We start from the raw sequence: 27,541 nt of genomic DNA on the forward strand, positions 1-27,541 counted from the left end.
TGGATGTTAGTGCTTGTCCAAATGAAAGGGTTTCTTAATCTCCTTTATATAGTGTCTTTTCATCTGCTTCCTCACTGGTTAGAGCAAACAAGGTCATCCATTATTGTTTGCCGTATTGATGATTTTTGTGGTGAAACAACTGAAAAAATTGACTGAAACTTGCTGCTCTGTGAGTTGACGCTGCAGGTTTCACTGACATAGTTTTCCATTATTGAATGCTATAGAAAGCAGGCGTGTGTTATGTTGATAGAGAGGGATTTGTGTGTGTGCATGTGGGGAGAAATTCCATATACTGAAACAAAAGACAGCAGAATGGACAGTGTGGGCCTTCCCATGTACTCCTCTTTATTTTGTTTAACTAGAAAGGGAGGAAAATAGAAAAACTGTACAGTTAAAAAGAAAATTAAGATCCATGTCAAATTTGTGCTGCCTAATTTACCTGATAAATTCTGTAGAATTTATTTTCAGCTGTCTCGCAGGAAAATGACAGATTTAAACTTCTTTCTTTCCCTTTATTTTTGTGCAGGCTGGAACTCAGATCAGTCTGGCAGATTTATCGCTTTCTGATGAGACTTGTACTCTGTGGTACAACCTTTTGCCTTGCAAGCAAATTCCTGGCAAAAAAAACAAGGAACAGAATGAAGAATCCATATTTCTGTTAAGCAAGCAGTCTTCGGATTCATTGGACTTGGTGAGTGATGTGTTGGCTATTACTGTAATAACAAGGAAAAAAGCCAGAGACTCTACTTGTCATTGCGCTATGATTCTGTGCATATTAATTGTCCTCCCCCAAGACCCAGGCTTGCAGTTTTGTTCATATTGACTTTTTGTGTGAGTGGGTCTTATATGGTGTTACAAACTAGTTGCTAAGTGTGGCTACCGATGAGGCTTCATAGTGGGTTACAAAATTGCACTCCAGTTCACGACACTTGAGCTGTTTCTTCTTGAAAATAATCTTAACAAAGCTTTTATTAACTTTACCATTGCCTTTCATATGTGTGTATTAAAAATTGCTATTTATTATTTGAATTTGTATGCTTAAAAAAAGCCATTTATGCAAAACACTTGCCATTTTTTCTAGTTAAATAAGCTTTTCTGCTTCAATGACTCCTTAAGAGAACTACATTTAAAAATGTGACTCTAAAGAGCAATTTTTATTTCTTTTTATTTTTTTTATTTTTTTTTTTTACCTAGTGATATTACAAATATGAGGGGAGAAGAGAGACAAGGTATTACAGGATGACAGAAATAGATTTGATTCCATGATCATTTTACAAATAATCTACGTTTGATTGAGATTTATTAGTTAATGTGCTATACAATGACAATTCAAACCCCTTGTATTTGTGATCTAAGTTGCATTTTTGCTGGCACCAGGGAGCACCAGGGTAATACAGCTCTTGTGAGAGTTGTGATTTTTTTTGCTTATGTTATATACCACTCAGTTCTGTTTTTTCCTCTCATTCCTTGTAAGCAGGATGCTGTGTCAGCTCTGCTGGAGAGGACATCTGCTGAGCTGGAAGCAGTAGAACAAGAGCTGGCTGAAGATGAGGAGGAGGAGGATGAACAGGAGCAAAGGGGCTCTGAGGAAGACTGGTAAAGCCACTTTTTTCCCCTTACTGTTCAGGCCTGAATCTGTTCCTTCTCCCTATCCTTAGACAAATTAAAGGGCTGTACTTTCAGAGGAGATGGCAGGGAGGGAACTCTCATTCTCTTTTGTGATCAATTCATTCACCTTCTTTTAGGTTTACAACATCTTGGCTGCTCTGTTAACTCCCATTGACAATGCCCCTCCATGCACATCTTCCCATGAACCCATTTGGGGTGTCTAAGCCACTGGAGATGTACTAAATGTGTCATGTTAAGTGTTAGTTGCATTAATAGGATTTGAAGGGAGAGCTCTGCCTGACAGAGTCAGCATGTAGGTACTTCCACTGATTGTTTTCTTTTTGAAGACGCTGTCAACTTTCCCCAGAAAGAGGTTTCTTGCTAAATTGCTATGTTGAGTTGTGTTCCCATGCAATTTTTTAGCTACAGTGTAAAAATAAATACATGCTTTATTGTGGGGGAAGGAGGGACTTGCTCATTGGTTTTGTGACCAACGTCCTTCAATGTTATCAGCACACAGCTATAGTATATAGCACAGTGTTATCGTAATGATCCGGAAGGTGATCCGTAGTAGAGCTTGCTGGGTTTTACGGGTGCATATAATGAAATGTGCCTTCGTGTAAACTTCTTGGAAGCATTTCAGTGATACTTGCTTTCCCTGTCAAAAAAAAATGCATACATTATACATGGGTGAAGGCCTTCCAATACCTTTATGGTGGATATGGTGGGCTTTATCAGTTCAAGAATAAACCTGGGCTACTTCTGTTTGTACAGGTTGGAAATGCTCGTAGAAGCATCTGATGAAATTGTTGATGAAGAGGAAGATGGCATTAAGCTGGCAGTAGAAGGCAGCTGTCCTGATGACATGGGGTTATTCATTGATGCAGCAGAAACGGAGGAAGACAAGGACAGAGAGAACAGTGAAGAGGGCCATGAAAGCCAGCAAGCTGCGGTAATACTAACACTGGTGAGTATCTTGGAATATGCATTCCTGTGGCATCTTGCTATGTCTGAAGACCTGTTTCTGAGCAGTTAATCTAGAAATCTGTCATATCTGAGCATTCACAATTTGGTGTGACATTTGCTGTAGGACTTGAATGTACTTTTAACAAAACTGGTGTGGTCCCTTCTGAACCATACAGAAGGCATTTAACAGATAGGATACACAGAGCTTTTAAGTTAAAGACGATTAATTAAAAATGTCCATCTTCGCATTTTTTTTGTTGCACAGTGAGAATATTTAAGGTACAGGTGCAGTTCCATAGTTAAAATATTTCTGTATGCCCATTTCATTGTTGCCTATTTTCTTCTGATTTATCTGCTCTGTTTCCCTTCTAATAAACAGAGAGAGACAGAACAGGTGTCCAGATCTTTAAACAATGAGGGGATTTCATTATTTCTTCTCTTTATATTAGGGCATGAAATACAAAAACTGCTTAGCAGAGCGGAGGCAGAAAGACTAATTTAACATAAAATTCCAAAATGTGCATTAAACTGTGTACTGTTGAACTACTCACACACTGCACATAACAAATTCCATGTTCTTGTTAACTGTTTACCTAAAATTATACTCCACCATTTGGAGAGCACCTTTAGAAAACCTTTCACACAGATATGCTTGATGTGGTAGTACAAACTCTAGAAATAAAATTTTAAGAACGCTTTTTAGCATTTTAATGAAAGTACTGGTGCATATATTAGACATACAGATTCTATAAAATAGCAAGGTAAAAAGACAGTAATGTCAGCTTGATCCTTCAAGTTTGTGACAATACAAAAGTTTGACACCTCGGTGGACTTGCTTGAGACTGTAATTAACTTCTAATTAACGTGGAAAGATGCCAAATGAAGGCTGTGGTATAAAAGGACTCTGACAGTCTTTTGGGTAGCAGACAAATATAGATCAAAGCTCTAACTCAGCAAGGGGAAACATCAAGGAGACCGTCTGAAGGTTAGACACACACATAAGTCTTTTGCTAAGCCAGGGCTGGACCTGGACAGTGAGTGAAAGACATAGCAGACCCGATTACAAACCAGCCACAGCACAGACGATCTTGTGCCAGAGCCTCTCAGGGTTGTAGGTGTGCTATTTAGGCCCTTGTATTTATCACCTGCATGTTCAAATCCATGAACCTCATTAAATTACCTGAGTTGGAGAAAATGCCCCAACGCACATCAGTAACATCAAACGTGCCAGCTGCTGCAGTGCTTGTTGGAGCCCTGCTGTCGAGGTGATTGCTGCATGTTAGCACAGACTGCGCCGCCTATGGGGACGTTGCACCTGAGGCTCCCTGTGACACGCTTGGGGTAACCATACTAGGCAGTGGCCCCTTTTGAAGGACAGCAGCTAGAAATGTCTTCTGCCTGGGTTTCACAAGGCTGGCAAAGCTCTGCAGATTGCCACATAGAAGCCCCGCTGCTGGGCCTTTGGGGCTGTGTGACTGTATGGAAGGGCCAGGGCAATGCAACTTTCCCAGCTGCTGTTTGCAGTGTGCACGAGCACCATCTAGGGCATGGCAGAACCTCATTTTTCTGCAAATGCAGAACAAAACCAAAATGCATAGTCATAACAACAATAATAATAATCTCTGCAAAAGGTAAACCAAAACACTTGTACCATGGCTGTATCAGACCATCTCCAGGGCAGCAAAGGCAGAAGCCTTGGTTGGATACACAGGGCTCTTTCAAAGACTTCCCCCAGTGCCTCTACACATTTGGGATTTTTCTTTTCTTTATTTGTCGTAGCTTCTCTGTTCTGTGCAAGATGATTTTTGCTACTTGTCTTTTTCCATCCCTTGTAAGGTGACAAGAATGCTTGTAAAATCTGAAGACATAGAAACTATGCAGTGGCATGTGTCTGGATACAGTACTTCTTATAAACCACATTTCTTTTGATAGGTTGATAAAGAGACTAACACTGAGGAACCAGTTAATGAGAATGCAACAGTCCGACCCAAGGACAGGGCCAGCTGGAGCTCCAGACAGCGTCCCTTTGTCAGGAACAGCATGATAGTGCGCTCACAAACCTTCTCTCCAGGCGAGCGGAACCAATACATCTGTAGGGTAAGAGGAAAAACACTTGGAATGAAGAGCTATTAACTAAGGAGTCATTTAACTTCTTGGGAATGATGCATTAATGACAGTGAGTCATGTACCAATTTTCCCTGCAAGAGGCAAAGCCTGTGCTTTCTCTCAGTTTGTTCTTTCCCTAACTGACCTGATGTGTAGTAGAACTGGCTTCAGCAAAGTTTTGTGCTCTTGCAAAACTCCTTTACTAGGGCAAAAATAGATCCCATTGGAGAGAAGTAACAAAGTCCTGTTCCTGTGCTGGCTGTCTGCAAAAAGTGTTTTGCTGCACATGAGCAGCTACAGCTCTCACACGGCAAAATAATTGGTTAAAACAAAATAGAGTTCACTGTAAATTGCCATTACGTTAACATATTTTAATAATATAACCATTTAAATGTAACAGTGTGGAAAGAGCTCAGTCATCAATTGTAAATATCACTTTGTATCTTAACTGGTTTTAAACCTGGGCAACCCGAATCCTGCTGTAATTACCTCTTTGAAGGATGTGTGAGCACATCCTAGGGGCTAAGTTTTAAACATGGCTTTGATGACAAAGTTCTCCAGTCTCTATAGATGGTAATACGGGAAGGAAAAAAAAAGTTGCTGCTAAGCTAACTGAGAAAATCACATGTTTGAAGATTTGAAGCATGGACTACCAGCTCTATAGATTGTCACTGACATACACCCTAGAAAAGACAGGTTATTTTGATCTTCAGTTTCTACAGGCTACTCACACAAGTATGACTTTTTAAAGTACTTGATGCTTTAATTCTTCTCCAGTTCAGTCAGAGGTGGTTGTGTTTATCATTTGGAAATAGTAATGTTGGTTGCCTTGCTCTGTGGTACCGTACTCGAAAGCACGTGAAGGGTGTGCTCTGGCTAGCTGCCAGCTGGTCTCTTTTCAGAAGAAGTAGCCCAGCTTAAGAAAGCACCTATTCTCCTATGATGTTACAGCAAACAAACAAAACTAGTTTTGAGGCCTAAAGGACAGACCCAAAGTCTGTTAGCACCTTTGAAAAATGTCCCTTGAAAAGTGCTTAAAGTGGTGGTCAGTGATGAACACCACCTGTGCGTACCCAGGGGTGAGTTCCCAGCAGCATCTCCGTGGTGAAAAGACAGACTTCTCTCTAGGGAAGTGTATTCATATTGCAAAAGAATTTTATTTCTCACCCCCAACTCCCAGTCAGTCCTGTATAAACATGCTTTAGGGCTCTGGCAAGTTGGTTATTGAAATGTTAGCAGAATGATTCTTTTTATCTGTCCTTTTCTGAGGAGGTGAAAATAAATATTTAGATAGATGCTTCTGTTTTCTTTGAAGATTTACCACCACGCATGTTGATGCATCTAACGATCAGCCTGCATTGATGTATATGGGACTGATGCTATAACTAAGAAAAAAACTACTGTTGTTCTGTGGTGCATATTAGAGAAGGAAGAAGTACTTCTGAATGAAGCTGTACGCACACTTGTACTTATTACAAATAGTAATACAAAAAAACAGGTGCATGTCTACAGAAATTTTCCTTCCCTGTGGTAAATCTGTTAAAGCCTGCCCCAAGTAAACGAAACCCATAATAAATGAATTCCATAGTATAGTCTGCAGTCACAAAGAAGCCAGCCAGTGATTTGGTGGTACTTCATAGCCAGTTATCTTCCTTGATTCCTGAATTACTTACTGTTTTATTTATTTAATTTAATTTAATTTATGTAATATAAATTACTTGCTGTTCAGTAAGATCAATGATTGTCTTGGCATAGGAACAGAAATTTAGAGTAGACACTCTAGTTATTTTTTTGTGTGTTTTATAGTAAGAATGACCTACCTGTATGATCAATACTGAGGTGTTCTGACTGGTTTTATCAATACAGATATATCTGTATGTGAAGATGCTTTATATCTCTGTTCATTATGTACATTTTGATAGTTGAATCGAAGTGACAGTGACAGCTCAACACTAGCCAAAAAGTCTCTCTTTGTGAGAAACGCCACAGAAAGGAGGAGCCTGAGAGTTAAACGGGTGAGTGCTGCGTTACCTGGGCGGTTTAAGGCAAAGAGTTTGGAGATGAGGAATAGCAAATAACTTAAGCCTTATGCTATATTTCAAGTATTTGAGCAAAAGCAATGCAAGTTACCAGACGTAGCCTCTACAGTTTCAGGTTGAGACCTCCCCACAGTGGTCTTCATCCTTCACCATCCTCCACCGACAAAGCTTACGTTGTTGTAGTTGTGGCTGGAGCCAGCAGCAAGATGCTGGTGCTCAAGCATTGCAACATCTGCTATTGGATTTTAATGTGTTACCGTCAAAGCAGACTGAGTTAAAGAACCATAGCGTTACAAAGAGACCCAAGGCAGCTTAAGCTGCACAAATGTGAACATCAGCAGCATGCATCTCGAGCAAATTTTGATGGAAATTTCAAGGATTCAGCTATGCTTTTAAAGTTGATTTACTCTTCTCCAAGAGTGTATGAGTAAAAAAGTGATTGAAGGAGAAGAGAGTAAGATTATATTTATTTTACATAGAGTTCATTCTTATAAGTTGTGAGGTGTATTTTAACCTTGATTGTAACTAAAAATACGCTTCCCCAGAAGGGTTGTTACCAGGTAGCAGGATTATATTTGGCATAAGAAAGAAGTATAAAATAGCCTAGGACAGCTTGTACTGCCCAATTTATTCATGTGAAAATGCACAGTGAAAGGATAGTAAATAAATGTGAAGTATACTAAAAAAAGTGCCTGTTTACAGAGTTCATAACATTGTTTGCTTGGGCCATGAAAAAGCAAATGTTGAGTAAAAAATAAATTATATTGTTGAAATCTATGGGGAAGTCTGCATAGTTTTGGATTACTGCTGTTGTGCTGTCCTGAAAATCAGACCAGGGTTTTTTGGTTTTAACCTGTCAATATATCATTCTACAAGTGGTTGGTGAAACTTTTGCATTTATTCTTAATTACTGACCGAAGAATAATTGTAGAATAGGTGGATGTTTGGATGTGGATCTTATCATAGCAACTTTCTGCTAACAGAAGACAGTTGAGCTTTTCTGAATGTATTCTGTCAAATTCTGCACTAGCCTTTCTGGATATTAATTTTTATTTTTCTCTTTCCCAAATGATTCAGCCTGTTTGCCAACCGATCATGCGAAGAGCTATGCAAGAGTGCCCTATCCGCACTTCCCTTGACTTGGAGCTGGACCTCCAGGCGTCACGCACACGACAGAATCGACTGAATGATGAGCTTCAGGCCTTGCGGGATCTTAAGCAGAAGCTTGAGGAAATGAAAGGTAGAGGAGAGACAGACCTTCCCCTGTGTGTGCTTGAAGATGAACGATTTCAGAAACTCCTGAAACAAGCTGAAAAACAGGTATGAGCAGCATACAGATTTTGTGTGATTAAACAGAGATATGCCCTTACCTTTTCTACAAATGCTTTTACAGAAGCTCAGAGCTGACTACTTCCGCTATGTAATTCAGATGTGTAAACATTATTTCCTCTATTAGTCCATACTACAGCATTTACACCTAGAATTTGAAGTGGCATTTTTGTAGCACCCCTATCTAAATGCTGTAGTAATTCAGAGTAGAAACTCTATTATTTGAGGTAATAGGTGTGATTGGTGTAGTAAAACAGCAGAGGTGTCTACCTGAAAGTTCATTTAACATTGGCATCCCAGCCATATGCCTACAGAGTTTCGTATGCTTTTTGTCTTCCAGCATTAGCTGATTTGCAGCCTTCACAGAACTGGTAGCCAAAAGATCATTTTAACAGGTAGAGAGAGGCAATGGCCATTACTTACAGTAGAGGGGGTGTACGGGAAGGGCGGTACTCCCACTGTGGCTTAGTTCCTTAGGCAGGACATACTTGTTCTAATTTTGGCATATTAAAGCCAAATTCTGCTGTCCATGGGATTGTCTCTAAAAGCATACAAATATATATTCAGTCTCTAATCTAACTAACTAAGATGGGATGCCCTCAGATGGGTAAAGACAAGAAGAAGGATGGAAGGGATGAGAGGCAGCAGTGACAAGCTGGACCATGGGAAATTCTGACTCAATACATGAAAAAAGTTGGATGTTAAGTGTTTTTTGTTCTGTTTTAGGGGGGCGTTTGGTTGTGTTTTTAAACTGTGAGGGTGATCATCCTCTTCTGGAGCGTGACTGTTGACACAGGCAGATAATGATAGGACGGGATAATGGCTTTAAACTAAAAGAGGGGAGATTTAGATTAGATACAAGGAAGAAAATCTTCTCAGAGGGTGGTGAGGCACTGGAAGAAGTTGCCCAGAAAAGCTGTGGATGCCCCATCCCTGGAAGTGCTCAAGGCCAGGCTGGATGGGGCTTTGGGCAACCTGGTCTGGTGGGAGGTGTCCCTGCCCATGGCAGGGGGTTGGAACCAGATGGCCTTTAAGATTCCTTCCAACCCAAGCCATTCTATGATCACGCATTGAAATAATGGCACAGAGAGGTTGTAAACAAACAAATAAACAAACAACAACAACAACAACAACAAAAAACAACCTCTATTTTTTCCCCTACTGGAGATACTGAAAACTTAACTGGACAATACCTTGAGCGTGCAGCTCTCACCTGCTCTGCTCTGAACAGGCAGTTGAAGCAGGTGCCCCCTGGAGCCCCCTTCCTATCTATGTCAGTCTGTAAACATCAGTTCTCGATGAGGGGGGAGGTTGGTGGTGACATTCAGGAGGGATTAGTGTTCTTTAGCTGTTCATAGTTGATAGATGAGTGTTTTTGATGACACCAAGTTATTCAAAGTAGTAAAAATGGAAGCCAATTTTAACAAGCTGCAGAGGACCTCTTAATATGTAAGAAACGGTTTTTTAAAAAGTTAATGTCGGTAAATAGCCTTGTGTAGGGCAGGGAAGGGATAATCCTAATATTTACACATACAAATTAGCTGAATTAGCTGAATTAGGAATGAGATATTGCAGATACAAGAAACAAAAACATCACAGTGCTCTGATGTCAAAAAGCAAATAAGACATTGGGAATTAGAAAGCTGGAACAAAAGAAGTCATCATTCTTTAATGATATAAATACATGTTCTACCTGCAACTGAAACATTGTTCGGTATGGTTCCCCATCTCAAAATAAATAATAAGACTACGAAGGGTGAACAACTACGGTCAAAGGAAGGAAATATTCTGTGTTAGGAATTGCCAAATAGCTACAACTAAAGCTACAACTGTAAAATCATGAGTGATGTGGAGGAGAGCACTTGTATATTCATCATCTTTTATAATATGAAAAATGGGGAAATGAAGGGGTAGCAAGTTAAACAAACATAGCATGATGTCTAAAAGCTGTAAAAATATTCTTGACCAAACATTGTGAGTAGCGCAAGTTTATGTAGACTCAAAAAGCAGATTGATAAGTTCATGGAAGAAAAATCCAGCAGAGGTCATTAACCAGAGTGATATCACCTACTTCAAGAAGGCCTTGACATCAGCTTAGAAAACAAAGCCTTTTCCCAGTGTGTTCTCCCAAGTCTGTTCTTGACCAGTGCTGTCCTCTCTGTCTGTCTCTTTCCTTGGCTTCTGCTGTTGGCCATACTTAGCTAAGTTTTAAAATGGCTATAAAAACTAGCACAGTTCAGGCTCAGTGTTGAAAAGTATTTTGAAAGACCCTTGATTAAAATGGAGTAAGACATCACAATGTTTAAATATCACATGTTGTATCCATGTTTTATTATTATTTGAATTCATTGGATGTGTTTGATCTTTGAAAAATTTAACCTATAAGAATAATGGTTTATATAAAAGAAATTTATCTACATTTGTTTAGAAGTTTATAAGTTGTATCTAATGCTCAGTGCAGGATAATCATTTTAAATTGTTTGTTTAATTCAAAACAAAACCAACAACCTTATTCAGATTAGAATAGAGCACTGTTTAATATTACAAATCCTTTGGATTTGTGCGTTCTTATTTCAGCCAGCTCTTCCAAGGAGATAGGTGTCTGATATCGTATATTTCTGGAGTCAGTTATCAGCCCAGTGACACACGCTGCAATGAGGAGTAAGGGCAGTAATATACATTCTTAAAATACATGCAGGCTGCAGCACAGCATTTAAGTCCTTCTTTCCAAGCTGAAAGTGAGATCAATGATCACAGCCACTCCACTTCTTTGAACAGTGCTTACCAAGTTTCTAGAAATATTTCTGCCCTTAGTATCATTGCAGCCTTCCCCCGCGGAACAAAACAACCCTGAGAATGCTGTACTCTGCTGTCAGTGTTTCCTCTTGGGTTAGCAGAGCACAGCAGTCCACAGAACATCATCATACATTATTTTTGAGATCCTGCAGGCATTATAATGGCACAGACTAATGCAGCAGCTAGAAGTGCCAGAAAAACTGAGAGAATCTCAAGTGGAAAAAGAAACTGCAGATGTAGGGGATACTGCAAATCAGTGGCTGCTTGCTAGCACACAGTTACTCTGCTTGAAGCCCAATGCCCAGGCTCCATTCCTTCCCTGCCCACCACGCATTCCTAAGTAAAGCAAGAATGTAAAGCCCACTAATAACTGCAGATCAAAAACAGTAGGTAATTCTGTGCAGCACAAACATCGTTTCTTGTTTAGGTAGCATTTCTGTGAAAAATCATCCAGGATTTCAAAGTTTGTCTTAAATCCTGCTACAAGTAAGTTTTCAGATACCTAGCGTCCTTTGAAGTACCTCCTCTACGCATGTGTCCAAAAAAGATTCCTGTGTATAGCCACAAATACCTTTTTTTTCCAATACATGTTCTATGTAAAAGTAATCTGTAATTGTGTCATTAATAACACAAACATATCCTTGTTTCTGGTGTTTAGCACAGTTAACAGTTTTTCTTTAGGCTCACTTTCATTCTTCTATACAAAAAAAATGAACGTGACAGGAGTTAGCATTCAGCTTTAATTTTGCTTGTCTTTCCTTATTCTTTGTTATCTCATGCTTAAGTTAGGCATGGATACCGAGATTCCTCTCTGGCTGAGGTCAGATTTTTGGTGCTTAAGGAATGCACAGCCAAAGTATTAGCGTGCCTTTGTGTTTGAGATGGATGGAGGATTGACTGACTATGAATCAGTCAAGAAGCATGATATTAATACAGTCCCAGTCTTGTCATGTGCATGTGCTCATACTAGACTGAGATCAAAGTCTACCTGAGAGCATCCTGAAACTGTCAAGTTCTGAGTCCCAATCCGTGTTTGAGGTAGCTGTGGCAAATGGGAGAGATTACTTCCCTCAGTTGTCTGCTCCTTCCTTCTGTTGGAGATTGCTGCTCTGCACTAGCAGGGAATGTCTCTTAGCTTCCTGCAGCCTGACATGCTAGTTCAAAATAAATTTGACACCTGTCTGACAGAGATCACAAGTCTGTAGACCTTTGGTCTCTCACTACATGTTGTTGGCTCAGAGTAATCTCATGCATATAAAAAATTAAAGGATTTTTCTGATAAAACTATAAGGAGTGCAATATCAGCAAGGTGCATGGCCAGCATCAAGAAAAAGAAGTCATTATATTGATGCTGTTAGCCTGAAATGCAGTGGTCACAAAAATCTTGCACATAATTAGGGAAAAGATAAAATTAGTAAGTTTTGAAAAATTGTATGTTTAGTGCATTGATGATAAATATTAGCTGGGGGATCTGATAAAAACATATGGGCAGTGACATACATAAAATTACTTAATACACTACCAGCTGTAGATTGCAAACTTCTGTTCACTAACTAATAGGGGAAACAATGTTTACAGGTTAATTTCACTTTAAAATCTTTGCTCTTTTGGAGTTGGGAACTGAAGTTAACAGCAGCACATGCTTACTAGTGGGTAGGTATTTACTGAACTGCATTCATATCAAGAAAGCTCCTTGAAACCAGGCCAGGTACCTTGGTACCAGGCTGGTGTTCTTGCCTTGGCTTTGATACTGCTACAATACAAATGAAAGAATGAGTCTTTATCCACATGTAAAATCTGTGTTCTTTAAGCGGCTTACATGAACCCTTCAACTAGGTCTATGATTTCACTGCCATTAGGACTGAGAGAGCATTGATGGTTATCACCAGCCCTAGGGAGAAGCAAGTCAGCAAGGGCTGCTGAGATGGAAATCAGTGTCCATGGAGCAAAGACACCCCTTGGGAGTTCTCATCTTTCGCCTGTTGTTTATTCCAAAGCTTCTGTTCCCTTGAGCTCTTATTTGCGGTCTCTAGTAAGGTATTCATAGAATAAGGAAGGGGCTACCTTACAGAAAATGCTAAGCACATCTGTTTTATACAAAATGTCTTTGTCTTGTAGCTACCCTTCTACCAGTTTGTAATCCCTTATTAAACATCATAAAACAAGGACTTACAGTAGATTTCACTAGAAAATTTTGATGTAATAAAATGAATACATTTGTTAATGATAAGTGGCTGTATTTCCCACTCATACTTTCTTGTGTGCATTTAGCATCAGCTTAACCTCATTTTGGTTTATGCCCTCACTAAAGCGTTTTAATAGTAGCAGATGGTGATGTGAAAAATACATTGCAGAAGAAAATTATTTTATGGCTTTGTTTTTCCCACTAACCAGTTCAATATATAGTAAGCATTATAACGTTCTAAAACAGGTATATTCTCACATAAAATTACAGAAACACCTTTAAGCTGAAATGGATAATAAAGCTAGACTTTCAGTTGGGTGAAAGCAATTTGAAAGGATGTCTTTAGTCTTACATTTCTTTCAGACTAGTGCATCCTAGCATTTTTAACAAAAAAAAAATAAAGCGTTATTGCAAGTATTAGAATTGACATGCATTTGAGTAACGGTAAATATGGTTTGTATATAAAACCAAACATAAATAGTGTTGTGTCATGAATAAAAGTGTAAGAATTCATGAATATTAACTTTGCAAAGAAGGTTAGCAGAACTTGAATGTGTATTTTGAGAGCCCTCTTAAAAAAATAATAATAATTTCATCATTTAGTCATTTCAGATTAGGTATAGACAATTTTCCTAACAGCTGACGTTAGGAAATAAAAATATTTTACACAGAAGGAGAATTACTGTTTCTCAGTTCCAAAAAGACATTTGGATAGACAGCATTTGTTTGTACAAATTTAAGAATTGTTTAACTGTCTAGGTCTTGCCCTAAGAAATATCGACTTTACAGCACTTAGTAACTACCTACGATGGCACATGTTTTTGTTTGTTTTTATTATATTTTTAGAAAATGCTCTGTTACCTTACTGAGCACGCATTGCTTAGACTTCCTAACGTCTTCTGTCTTGCTGGCCCTTTGTGTGGAGATTTTGGTTGACGGAAGAATTTGTCATTTCTGTAAAATAAGCAGTTGCTCATTATTAGCAAAATATAGTTATTTTATAGTTATTTTACAGGCTGAACAGTCAAAAGAAGAGCAGAAACAAGGTTTAAGTGCTGAGAAACTGATGAGGAAAGCTTCTAAGGATGTATGCCGGTTACGGGAGCAAAGCCAGAAAGTGCCACTGCAGGTGCAGTCATTCAGGTATGGCCTTTATGCTTTTTCACATTTTTTTTTAGTGTAGTTAAGTAACATTTTTTTTTTCTAAATATAACTAAACATGACCTGCAATAAAAGTCCACACACCTTTGAATTGCAAGATACATCATCCCTTTCTAACGCAGCTAAAAGTTGGAGTTTCAGAGGGCTGGGTAACTTGCTCACATGGCAGCTGAGCTGTGGTAGTGGGAAGGAAGTAGGGTGAGAGAAGCAGAAAGGGTTCCTCAGCAAAGAAGCGTTACAGTTGCGCTATTTAACTTCAGTATGGAATTCACAGCATCTTCAAAGAGTTTTCATTTTCTCAGCAACTCTTTTTGAAAAGAAGGGGGGGGGACGGTGATGGTAATTTAACAGTCATCACAGAAATGCTGCTGCATAAGGTTACAGAAACACGTGATAGTGCTTACGACACTATCATTCCTCTGCAAGAAGGGTATAGTAAGCCTCCCTTCTCCGTTATCTCCTAATCACAACACAATTAGCCCAGGAATCCCGTTTACATAGTTGATTTTGCTCTGGGCTACTATTTTTGATCAGAACTCAAGCTTACCGGTGAAAAAGATGGTTTAGTCTCTTGGACAAACAGTTACTTCCTAAGGCTGAACTGTAGTCGTCCTGCTAGTTGGACTTGGTGCAATGATGTGGCCTCAGACTAATCACACAGAGACATTTTGAAGCTCTCAAGAAGAGTGTCTCTTCTGAGCTTTGATTTTTAAGCCCCCAGTATTTATCATCTGCTTTCTAGCCTTCTGGCAGACAAGCACGTACAAACTTGTTATGCTTCAGTAATCTCTCAGTTTTTAAGAGACAGAAATGGTAACAGCACAGGGGAAACAACTGGACACTGGGATGACAATTCTGCTGCTTGCTCAGACCTAGTTCTTAAGTTTTCTTTCCCTTTTCCAAAGTCAGAATCAAATGTTTTGCCTTTTCTTCGCTGCCCCCCCCAGATATCATCACAGGAAATGCGGTGACTATATCAATATTTTAGTCTTGTCGTTGCAGTTATTACTGAAACATTGACTTTCTTGTTCAATATTGCAGCTGCTTTTTACAAAAGTCTGCCTAAGAAAGGAATTACAAGAAGATATTCTGGCAAATGCAATTGTAAATAAATTGTCTGTGTATTTTCCTTACTGTGTATTTTTCCAAGCCTGTAGTTTACAGAACTACGCTGTGACATTAGCAACTCTACAGTAGATGACAATAGAGTCATGCCATAAATGGTGAAATAACAACTTGTTTTTGTTTCTAATTTCAGGGAGAAGATAGCATATTTCACAAGAGCAAAGATCAGTATACCAGCCCTTCCAGCTGATGACGTATAATTATGCATTTTCACTGAAGTGTTTTCCCACTTGCTCATCTCTTTTTTAGATGAACTTTTTAGTTCTAGTGACCTGCTTTTAAAGATCTTCTATTTTACATTCACTGTTGATATGTTTATTTGTAAAATACAGTGAATTTAATTGTTGTATGCCTGAAAAAGACAAAAAAAAAAAAAAAAGAACAACCAACAACAACCAGAAAACCAAAGTAGATTAATTTTGGTATACTGATGCTGATTTTGTACAGTTTGTATGTATTGCATGTGTGTTTTTATTTTGTAAAGATGGAACAAAGGAACAAAGGCAGTACTAAGCATGTATCCTGTTGAACCGCACTGTGTTGAGAAATATTACGTTCAACAGAAGATTGTTTATCTTTTCACTGTTTTCATGTGAGCAGACTGTGAAGATGGCTGTTTCGCCATGCAATATTTTTGTATAAGAGTGTGACTTTCATAGTTTGAAGTTAACTACAACTGTAAACTCCTTTCCAAAACATCAAGGCTGCCTCACAACAGCTGCTAATTAGATTCATCACCCACATTGGAATTTTGTTTCTGAAAACAAATTTCTTCTGTTTTTGTTTTTAATACTTTATAGGAAGAAACAGAGTCCAGAGTTCAGTTTTGTGAATGTACAGTACTTTAACCTGCACTAAAAGGTTTCTTGCATCTGCAGGAGAGTGAGGAAAGACAAAGCAGACAAGTAACCCTAAAAACTTACTATGAGACTACCAAAAGGGCAGCTGCTTTCTGAACTGGAAGCTGAATCAAATTTGTAATACCAGCATTGAAATCAGAATAGTTATTATAGCCACTGTACACTTAGTGAGGGTTTCCTCTATACGAATCTTTTGTCTTAAAGGCTCTTATTGCTGACTAGCAGAATATAACAATGTTCACTAGGTTTCAAATACAAAGAGATTTTTATTAAAGTATTTTTACCAATAGAAAAATCTGTCAGATAGTAACTCAGTCTGTTGGTAAAGTAAACCCTCTCTGATCTGAAAAGATCCTGACTAGAAGGCTTTGCATATTTCGGTACAAAACATTGTTAAAAATACACAGTTGACCCTGTATGCACTTGAGCGTGCACAGGTTTAATAAGTAGATACGAAGAACACATTTCAAATTTGTTTTATATGAAGAAGCCTCCTAGGAAGAAACATCAACTTGTATTCATTCTGTTAGAAGTCCAGAACATCGGATGTTTACACAGCCCTCTCTGGGTAATAGCAGTTGGGGTTTTACCTTGTTTGGACTGTAAAAGTAGGCAGACATCGTAGACAGAATTATTTTGTTTTCTACTTAGTACGTTGCACTCAGATGTATTTAATGCAGTGACTGAAGTTTTCTTCCCCAAGCAACAAGCCGCATATGCATGGTCTTAATCTTTCAAAAAGGCTGTAATTGGTGAGAAAATGGAAGTGCCTATAACCACAATATGGTAGCAGCTGTCGGAAGTTCAGATTGACAATTCTGTCATGAGAGGTCTGTATAAGCCTCACCCAAGGGTTTTCTTATGCACAAACGCATCAGTTCACTTCAATGTATAGCAAGACATGCTATTTTGGGCATTATGACTGGTTGAACATCCTTTATGAATGCCCCATTTGTTTTTTGATTCTTGGGTTTGAGATAACATTCATATTTGAAAGGTCAATTTTAAACAAGTCTGGGATTATTTAATGTAGAGGTGAAATGAAGGTTGGCAGTTTCAACTTCTCAATTTGATTATATAAGATGTTTGTAGAATAATGTTTAGAGGTATACTTTATGATTTTTCTTTTATTTATTTACAGTCTTATTTATGTTCTGTTTAATATAGTTCAGTTCTGGCCATAAAAATAAGGATGCTATTGTGAAAAGTATTTAGAGCTGTCTAAATTCTTGCCAGCTTAGCTGTTTTTTCTCACACATTGAATAATCTTCAAAAAGTATTATCTGATTTGTAAGCATGGGGTAAGGCCAAAACCTAAGTATTGCTGGCTTTAGCTTCCAAAACTCATTTAAAAATGAGAGACTTAAAACATTTGTGCGCCTCCCTTTCCGCATTGATAAGGCTGAACGTATTTATAGGCAGCCTTTAACAGTTCTGTTTTTGTTTTTAACTAATTCAAATTATGCACACTCAAAACACTCAATAGAATAAGCTAAAATAATACATACAAATAACCCCCATCAGTTTAAAATTATAAATATTACTCCAAGTAGAATTTACTCTGCACAGCAGGGTATAATAAATGTAATTAGTTCTGTTTCCAGGTACCAATATCACGCAGTTGCATATCTCAAAATCTAAATATTACTGGTACAAGAATATTTAGCCAAATGAGTAAAGGTTAGCAGAAATTTTAATAGAACAAATCATTTTTTAAAAACTATTGCTATGTTTATACTGTATTAAATATCAAATGCTCAGGACTGAACTAAATATTTAATCAGGTTATATTCTGAATGTGTTTCTGTTCTAATTTTGTCTGTAAGGAGTATGCAAATACATCACATAGATTAACTTGTCTCTGCACTTTCCATGTGTTTCAGTGATTGGAAAATACTTTTTTTTTTTTTTTTTTTTTTAAAACAAAGCTCTTTTCCAGACCAGTGTTTTATTTCCTTTATTGCTGTTCTATGTCTTCATATGCTCTTTGCAGAAACAGATGGCTGCTACAGATTTGTCGATGTAAAATCATTGCAATTTATAGAAAGTTCACATCAATCACTGACAAGTCTTAGGATAAGTTATAAAGAAGATTATTCATACACTTAGATTAGTTCTTTACATTCATTAAATAAGAACTTCAATAGCGATGACCACAGTCAACTCTCCGCCAGGCAGCATCTTACCATTATTCAAAACTGCTGGCTTACCAGAGATCGTGTGTGTGTGTGTGCTGGAACATATTCGATCATGTATGTGCACACACACTCAGTCTGGAGGGAGAATCTTGTACTACATGACATTGAGAACATTTAGTTTACACTGGTGTAAATGAATATAGGTCCCTGGAATTTCATTTAAGGTTATACCTTGTATTAGATTTCTGTATTGGTTGTTGAACTAGCACTACAAACTCTTTCAGGACTTGAGTATTTTTGGTAAGAAAGACATTCTTTAAAGCAGCCCTACTACATCAGTACAGCTTCTGCCATGTAAAATATGGTCAAGTCTCCATGCATACCTAGAGATCCAAGATTTTATACTCATTTACAATTTAAAAACACACACAAACACTGCAATTGATCAGATTTTGGAGAAAAAACAATGGTGACTTGGATCTGCAGAGCTCATCCATTAGCGTAATTGAAGGAACTACTCAGTAAGAAACAATCCCTGCCCTCAGTCTTGTAAACAATAACCTGTCCGTTCAGCAGCCTTTCCTTACTGTAAGGCAAGAGTAAGAAATCTGAAAACTCAGCATCTACCCTTTTCAACGTCTTCTGTTTCCAGTTTCCACATACTGATGGGTGTCTTGCATATCTGCCATTATATACTGTTCTGGTAATTGATGCTCAGATGACAAGAAGACTGTGGAGAGGAGTAGGGAGCCTCCTAGAATTATGAAAAATCCCCCAAACCAGCCACTGAACAGTGCATCCCCTATTTCCCATCTGGGTACAATCTCCGGGATCTCTTCATCCCAAAATTCCTGGATTATATTATGGGCAACCCAAGAAACAGGGACTAGGACCAGAACTCCAGATACCCACATGAGTATTCCTCCAAGAAGTAACAGCTGTTTCTTTAGCTTCTGCTCTGTGTCCTCCATCATTAGGCAGTCCAAACCAAGACTAGAGATCACAAGGCTCAGAAAGCCTAGTCCATTTGATGAAGATACTAAAATCCTGGAAATCCTGAATTCTAGAGGCAAAGCTAGGAAAGAATCAAAGTCTTTACACTGTGTTCCTCCCACATCTTGGACTATACACGTTTGCCAGAGTCCCATAGTCCAAAGCTCCAGTTCGTTTAAGTCTAAGTTGAGATTTTTCCAGTCTGGTAAATAGTTACAGGTAGTGGTTAAAATCCATCCTAGTGCAGACAACAGCAATCCAACTAATTGTAGCCTGTGTCTGTGGACCAAGTTCATTTTTAGCAGTCATAGAAGTACTGAACTGCTTGCTTTTGCAGACAATATATACTGAATGTTGGCAAAAGTTAAAACAATGCTTTATAAAGCATGAAATACTCCTCCCCCTCCAGCCTTATGTTATGTGCAGTGTTTGGGGGTTTGGGAAGTAGTGTGGTAAACCAGTAATTGAAGGGTGTGACCACAGCTAGGCTCATCTTTCATTAGTTTGCATTTGTAAGTTATTTAATTTTTTTAATTATATACTTTGCTGTGCATCGATCTGCTAGAGCATTAGAGCAGCTCTGCTAATTTTGGCATTTTGTAGTTTGTTTTAAATTAAACTAAGAACCATAAATACAAGATATTTTAATACCACATTGGCATATTCCTACTTAAGCGGGGCTGTCTGCTTTGAGGCCAATTAAGTATCATTTGCTTAAAGTTAACAGCTATATGGTGAGAGCAGCATGTTGCAGTAGGTGAATAGATACCAAGAAGCCTCCGTGCACTATCTGCTGACACAGGCAGGTATTTTGAAGGCTGTGTATCTCAGCCTCTTTTTGGTGCATCAGGTATGCAGATCTTAGAATGATGTGTATGGGCAATTTTATGTGCTACATTGGGTAAACAGTTTCTTGGGTATGAAGCACCCACACCGTAATACCCCATGCACAAAAAGACATCCACAACTCTTGGTAGCATGTCAGGAATCTACAGTTTTCTTAGCACAGCGATTTGCTAGTACACTGAAAAACAACTTGAGGCAATTAATTTACGTAGACTGTTTGTGATGAGAAAAAACACTCAAGCTCATATGTCACTGCATTAGGCAAGTGGAAAATTGCGACAGGGAATCAAGCCTTGCGGCTCAGTTAATTGGGTTCGTATGAAAAGGAAGCGTACGTATTTTGGTTAAAAGCCAAGACGTAACAGAACATGCATATTCATCTTGAGGATTTTACAGTGCAGTTGAGAAAATAAAAGCACCTTTTCTACACAGTCTATGAAAAACTTCAGCATTCTCCTGTAAAACACCATTTTAAATAGTTCTACAGGTTAGAAAATACACCACTTTCAAATACCAGTTATGAAGAAAACATTAAAGTTTAGGAATCAGCTAAGTAACAAAGAGTCCTTTGAATTACTACGGAACGAGCTTCTGGCTTGCACTAGAGTTTGGAAAAGATAGGGCAGTCTTTCTGTACTAAAAACCCCTGGTTTTAAGGCCTGGTTTCAGTTTCCAGGTGTTGACACTGATCTTGTTGTTCTGCTACTGCGTAATGGCCTGAAGATGGATGGACTTCAGTTGAACAGATTGTGCAATTAAGTAGGGATCCTCCTAATATAAGACAAAATCCAGCAAGCCAGCCAACAAATAACGCTTCCCCCAAATCCCACCTGGGAACAATATCTGGTATATTCTCATCCCAAAATTCCTGGACTGTGGAGTGGGCAACCCAAGAAACTGGGACAATAACCGTAATCCCCGATATCCAGAAGAGCATTCCTCCAAACTGCAACAGCCGTTTCTTTTGATCCTGTTGTCTTTCACCAATTTTCAAACAGTCCAACCCAAATCCTGAGAGTAAGAGGCCCAAAAGCCCCAATCCATTGGAGAAAAACATCAAAATCCTAGAAATCCTGAGTTCTGGAGGCAAAGCTAAGAAAGAATCAAAGTCCTTGCATTGCATTCCCCCTTCTTCCTGGACAACACAAGCTTGCCAGAGTCCCATGGTCCAGATCTCCAGTTCATTCAGTTCCAAGTTAAGATTTTTCCACTGGGGTAAGTAGGTAGTGAGGCAGGACAGGACCCATCCCAACAGAGATAACAACATGCCACCTAACTGCATCACTGGCCGATAGGCCAAGGCCATTGTAAGAGCGCAGTCCTTGAGGCTCAAGGAGGAAGGTCTCCCCAGCCGCTCTGTAACAACTGCTACCTTGAGCCGTGGTGGACGCTATGATGATTTTAGTTCTCTGCTGCCCCAAATATAAGCCTTTGCTGTTAACCCCTTGTGAGTTCTCAAGCACTTTTTTGTTCTTCACGAATATAATGTTTCACATAAAGGACGAAGGACTTCGCTAAACCATGAGTTAGGCTTTCTGATAAGGATTTGATCTGTTACCTTCCAATTTGCTTGGTAAAATTATATCCCAATGCCTGATGATTACAGGCCTGAGGATGAACAAAGAAGGCTCTATGACCCCTCACCCTAAAACACAACGGAAATCTTTGTGCTTCAATACGGATTAATTAGATTTTAAGTGGTGATAAAAAGTCAGCTCTGTGTGCAACAGGACTTCATTGTAATGGCTAAATTTGAGATTTCAGGGATGTAAATCAAGGCCTTGTAAAGAAAGGTAGACTGTTTGCCTATAATCTTTATTCTTAGACTTCCACAACATACATAATGGCTTATCTTCCACTGCCCTGTTTTATGTCCCCAGCACTGTAAAAGACGCTTTGTAAAAGATCCTTACGTTTCACATTTTCTACATTCACTTCTTTTAAAATGGGCTTTGTTTTGACTGACTCTTAAGGGGAAAAGGAGACGGGTATGGTCAAAGTACCGTAGAGAATGAAATCCTAGACATCCCGCCACCATAATGAACGCAGGCAGATCATCAAACACAGTAAGCTGCACCCGCCCCAGGACCTCAGCAACACCACGGTAGCAGCTTACACCAGCCCAGTGTCCCCTTTCCTACAGTCCATGTCCCAGATGGCACAGAGCATCCACTGGTGTCTAACAGCTTTTGGCACTCAGAGCTCTGAGGGCCGGGGGATGTCTACTACCTTTCTGATCAAAGCAAAATGCCACTATGACATTACCCCGTTAGGAACCCCTGCTTTTTCCTGCTGTTACGTTAGCTGTACTGGTGATTGTCTGCCGGGTCAGCAGGGAGAACACTTGTCTGTTATTGCCCCCCACAGGCAACAGCACAGCCTGTATGGGAGAAAGCTGAGCAGAGCAAACATGCACGCATGTACAACCCTGAGGTTCTCTCCAGCCTTCCTTGGCTACGTTTGCTGGATGTGATACAGTACCGAGTCTGACAAATCCGTGTATTTTCATTTGCAGTTGTTCAAAATGGGTTATTGGGTGATGGAAGAGCATGGCACTGCTTCTTAAGGTCTCCAAAACTTTCTAACCCTTGTGTTTTTACTGCCACAAGTTGTGAAGAGCCAACGCAAAGAAAGATGATCTGTTTCCCCTACGCTTGTGTGCCAACCCAGGCAAACAACTCACACCTGGTCAAAAAATTACCACGTACAAGAGCAGGATATCACCAAGAATATTACTGACAACGCTGTGAACAAATTGATGCAAGCAAGGCTCTAACTTTGGCCACCCACTATGCATAAGAAATAAAAATTCATTCAGGCTCCAGATTGCACTTTCAGATTTGGCAGTGTTGTTTCTCTCCCCTTTCTGTTTTCAGAGCAAGGAAACTAGTTCTGGAAATCATCCTGACATTCAATGAGACACTCCATAATGTCATTTGAATATTTTTTCAGATAAACAGCTACGCTTCAGGAGTGCTTCTGCTCATTCAGAGGCTACATGCTTATTTGACTTTTAAATCATGGTCACTGCCAGACTATTACCAGCAGCCAGTTGCACTTCCCTCGTCTATGAACCTTTAATATTTCCTTCCCTGCTGCTAATTCCAACAGTCAATGCAGTGTGAAAGCACAAGATCAGGCACATGAAGGCCACATGAAGGCCATTCATTCTGCTAACGCTGACCATAGCAGCGGCAGTATGCCAGCCTTCAAATTGTAGCAGTCAGAAGCACAGAGACTGCAGCATCAGTAAGAGCTGGCAATTCCGTTCTGCAGCTTACTGTTAACCACACAGTAACTCGGGGCAAGCAAAGGCTTCCTTATACTATCCTGTGTGAGATTATAAAAGAATCTCTGTTTTTCCAGTGGAAGAAAAAATAGCTAAGATTTGCCTTGTTGCCAGGCTAGTAACAAGGTCTGAAATGCCTTCACTTGTATCTTACCAATCTTAGGAAAATCTCAGCAAGCCCATGAAGAAACAAAATGGCTTCTAGCTGAACCTAGATTAGGTGAACTCTCAGGTTGGTAACTGGCTTAGTCCTATCTCCCTTGTGATTCTTCCACATTTTTCCTCCCTACCATTACTTCTTTCTTTCTCTTGCCTCTAAAAGTGTCTCATTCCTGGAAAAAAAATATTTTGGTTAACTTGTGCCTACACAGAAAGAGCTACTGCTGACCCTAGGGGTTAGAATCAGGCGACACACAGCAGCCACAAGACACACATCATGTGGGGCTGTGCCCCAGCTACGCTCAGCAATGACATAAACCAGATGCTGACAGCCGCGTGGCCCAAAGCGCCAGGGGCTGCCCCAGCCCTTTCATCTCAAGGGGTTTCAGTGGAGATGGCCACTGCCCCCCGAGCCAGCCAGGCAGGATCGCTGCCCCGGGGAATCCCCGCAGCTGAGGCCATGGGGCCACATACTTTTAAGCTGCTCCAGGACAAGCTCCTTCTGCTTCCCCTGCCAGCCCCTGCAGTAAGGACGGTGTTTGTCTAACGCAAGGTTGCCAAGGAGGAATGTGGTATAGCTATCGGTGAACAGCATGCTTTTAGGTAAGGAGGGAGAGGATGCATTTAGAGGGGCTTCTGATTGCTTGGTCTTGGAGCACCTTTTTCTGTAGGCTTTAAATAAAGCCCAATGTATGCAGCATTCAGGGGTACCATCCTACAGGATCTTAAGCAGCTGAAATAATGTCAGTGTGAAGAACTGAGGCAGCAGGCCCGCTGTAGCATCACACCCTCCCAAAGCCCAGCACTTGCCACAGACACCCACATTGGTACATTTCACATGTGCTGCGGTTGCCATTTGAGTGTTTCAGCAGCCAGTTCTGTGAGACATGAAGCTTTCGTAGCTCTCCTTACCGTTGATGCCCATGAACATAAAGCACAGGGCGCAACTGGGTTCCTACAATTTCTGTAACGCTGTTTTAAGTGCTGGAAATCTCATCATTCATTCTCACCTCCAAGCATCATTTGCAAAGTAGACTAGACTAGATTTTGGCTAGATTAAAGCTAGCTAGAATGAGGTTGATCAGCATGTATAGCACTTTATGCAGGTGAGTGCATTGCACTTTTTTCTCCCCCCAAACCATTTCAGGCTGAAGACAAGGATTCTGAATCATATCACAAATACATATTTCCTTTAAAAGCTTTAGCACTACCTTAACTCTTCTGGGAACCTCACGGCCAGAGAGTGTACACTTGCACACTAGGTACACTGATACTTTACCCCCTGCAAAGAGTATTGGAGAATTGTCGTCTGTACACAGCTCTGCAGCCCACACAGTCAAAGTTTTCTGTTCAGCATAAGCAGAAAGAAATATCAGGTGCAGCACTTCAGGAGCAGATTAGAAATTGAATCCCACAAAAGCAGTCAGTGCGTTGTAAAAGACTGACTCTTCCCTACACTTTCAGTTCCTACATAAGACATAAGCATGTTGAGGGTTTGTTTATTCTCCTCCAGCAGTCCAAAAGTGTGCTCATCTATGAAGTGAAAGCGTCTCCAGTAGCATTCCCCAGACACTGCCATAATTTTTGCTAATTCTGAAGACTGCACTGAAGATAGGAAACTGAGTTCCCTAAGTATTTTCCATGGCTCATTTAAATATCTAGTATTTTCATGAATCATTTATGGGTGTCTCTTATCTTTGGATTTCCATCTTATAAATGCATATGCAAAAGATGGAAATATGAGCCAGTGTGTAGATTTTTTTCTGTAACTAAATCTTATATAAGCCAGCAAAAGACAGCTACTGTCAGAAGCTGGCATGATAGTGCCTTCAGTATCTTGTTACAAGTGAGTTAGTTCATTCAGCTTGGCAGTCTTTTGCCTTCCACCTTACTGCTTGAACTGCAAGTTTTGGGAGTTAGCATTTTCTTACCCAGCTAAGATCCCATTTGGTGATGCTGGAGCATCTTTTGGTTTTGGTGCCCTTCAGGGAAGCAAACATCACACAAAGAAGACAACCCATGCTGCCAGCCAGATTGACTTACTCCAGACTGCATTTAAGTGAACTTCAACGTCAGGGCCAAAAATAATTATTTATATTGGTGGATCTTAAAATCGCAGGGGGCTTCACAGAGCACCACAGTACAAAAAGAGACTGAGTTCCCCCTGAAAAATTAACTACGTGCTTTCAAACACTGACAGTCATCAACTTTGCAAGAGTGATAGCAGGTATATTATAGTTTTCTAATGAAGTGAAGCAGACTGATCTGAATTTTATTTATTACTGAAGCTGTTACTATTCTTCTTTTGTTTAATTTCCTCCTCATCTCAATCTCATCCCCACTGAAATTAACACTCCCAAATTAGACACACCCTCAGCCAGATAATCCAGTGTATGAACAGCATTAGTTGCTACATACACATCTGATCCACAACAGCAATACTTCATTTTGAACACTTAGAAGCTGTCACAAAAGCACTGAAGAGTGGCATAACCCCCTCCCTGCTGCCTGTGAAGCAGATAATGAGCATTTCCATTTTAGAAGGGGAAGAGAGGCTATGCTTTGAAACACAGAGTTAGCTCCTGGTGTCGTTACACTTTGATAAAATACCTAACTCAATATTTAGAGGTGACGACTTGAGACTACAGTACTTCTTTCTGCATTACATGTAAAGAGAGCTTCCCTCAGTGAGTGCTTGGATGCTGCTAGAGCAAAGAAGCCATGACACACACAGCCAAATATTTTGTGAAGTTACAGCACAAGGGGACAGGTCAATAGAGGCAAAGCAAATCATCACATAGGCCGTATCACCTCTTCGGATCCACCCTCCCTGACGCTGGTACACCCCAGCAAGTGGTGTGCGGCCGCTGCAGACAGTTTTGCAGCACTGCTGCACCAGGGCTGGCACACAGAGCGCAAGGCAGAGCTGGGGCGAGGGCATCAGCAGCAGGTGGGCGCTCAGCACACACACTGCCCCTTAGCATCTTCAGGAGAGGCAGCAAGGGGCTGCGGAGCCTTCAGACATGGAGAAAAGGCAAAGCCAGGGCTGGCCCTTCCAAAAAGGGCCTCCCTCCTCAAACAGGCATATTCCCAACTTTTCAGTGTTGCAAGGGCTGCCCAACCCTGCATATCTTCCCTCTTCAAACACCGGATGTAATTAATTAGGCAATTTTAACAAGAGCATATTACATATGCAAAAGAAATGCACTTGTAGAAGTGAAAAGCCTTGCTAACAGTTTCACTTTTGCAAGATTAATAAAAATCTTGAAATAAGATGTCCTGTAGGATTAACGGCAGTTGGACAAGATCTAGAAGGGAAAGGAAATAAAAGGGTTAAGCACAGTGAGGTGAAACTGCCTCACTCTGCTTTAGGAACTTACTCAAAAGATTGAAATGAGAGAGGGTGGATTTGCCATCATTATACTGGAAGAATAAAGAATGCTTTAAGGCTCAGTACTTCAACCTTTGCAGGAACTTTTCCATCACCATCCCAATCCAGACTTCAAAGTGAGGGCTGACTGGGTAAGAAAATTAGCCTTATCCTTCAGGGAACTAGTTCTGATACACTGTTAATACAGGAGATTACTATAAGTATGAAAACTCAGGTCACTTGCAGTGATTGGAATGTGATTTCCTTGAATGATGGAAGTCTAAGAAATTAATTTCTGAGCTGTGGAATGTATCGGCTTATCATTATCCATCTCTTATTACAAGACTCTGGTTTAAGTGTTACACACATCTATTTCTACAGCACTCTTCATTTGACACCTGCAAACAATGTTTATAAGAAGCTTTCTCTCTTTCCTTAAGACTTGTTTCATATTTTCAGCAAACTTATGAGAAATTTGTAGCACTTAGTTGAACCTGCACTGGGAATTGTTACTGCATGGCAACAGGGATTTCAAAGATAATATAGACTTGTTAACCATAAATTAGAAGAT

The 27,541-nt window shown here is 39.8% G+C and overlaps 3 protein-coding genes across 5 annotated transcripts in view; 1 reads left to right on the plus strand and 2 right to left on the minus strand.

Moving 5' to 3' along the window:
* The window catches only part of WWC2 (WW and C2 domain containing 2), a 99,099-nt gene extending 81,017 nt beyond the window's left edge, over positions 1-18,082 (plus strand). The window contains exons 16-23 of one of the 2 annotated variants that reach the window (XR_004750769.1): positions 527-691; positions 1,478-1,596; positions 2,383-2,575; positions 4,507-4,671; positions 6,603-6,695; positions 7,797-8,039; positions 14,034-14,172; positions 15,449-18,082. Coding sequence is in view for 1 of the 2 variants with exons in the window: in XM_035326044.1 (XP_035181935.1) it covers positions 527-691; positions 1,478-1,596; positions 2,383-2,575; positions 4,507-4,671; positions 6,603-6,695; positions 7,797-8,039; positions 14,045-14,172; positions 15,449-15,515 (1,173 nt within the window). In the remaining variant the exon portion in view is untranslated. The remainder of the gene's footprint in view (positions 1-526; positions 692-1,477; positions 1,597-2,382; positions 2,576-4,506; positions 4,672-6,602; positions 6,696-7,796; positions 8,040-14,033; positions 14,173-15,448) is intronic. The other variant, XM_035326044.1, reaches the window with a different exon arrangement.
* Positions 477-21,645, minus strand: LOC118166869 (claudin-22-like). 2 transcript variants are annotated; one of them, XM_035326050.1, is made up of 4 exons: positions 20,983-21,645; positions 13,891-13,983; positions 8,472-8,587; positions 477-614 (listed from the first exon to the last, which is right to left on the minus strand). In XM_035326050.1, exons 1-3 carry the CDS (start codon positions 21,456-21,458, stop codon positions 8,542-8,544), a joined length of 615 nt encoding a protein of 204 aa, XP_035181941.1. In that variant the 5' UTR covers positions 21,459-21,645; the 3' UTR covers positions 477-614; positions 8,472-8,541. The 2 variants fall into 2 exon arrangements, with proteins under 2 accessions (XP_035181941.1, XP_035181942.1); XM_035326051.1 differs by lacking the exon at positions 477-614 and adding an exon at positions 7,891-8,028.
* Positions 18,946-19,602, minus strand: LOC118165829 (claudin-22-like). The gene has a single exon (XM_035324160.1). The coding sequence runs from the start codon at positions 19,600-19,602 to the stop codon at positions 18,946-18,948; it is 657 nt and encodes a 218-aa protein (XP_035180051.1).
* Positions 21,646-27,541: the final 5,896 nt, after the last annotated feature.

This window comes from Oxyura jamaicensis, chromosome 4 (assembly GCF_011077185.1).
Source record: "Oxyura jamaicensis isolate SHBP4307 breed ruddy duck chromosome 4, BPBGC_Ojam_1.0, whole genome shotgun sequence".
Classification (NCBI taxonomy): Eukaryota; Metazoa; Chordata; class Aves; order Anseriformes; family Anatidae; genus Oxyura; species Oxyura jamaicensis.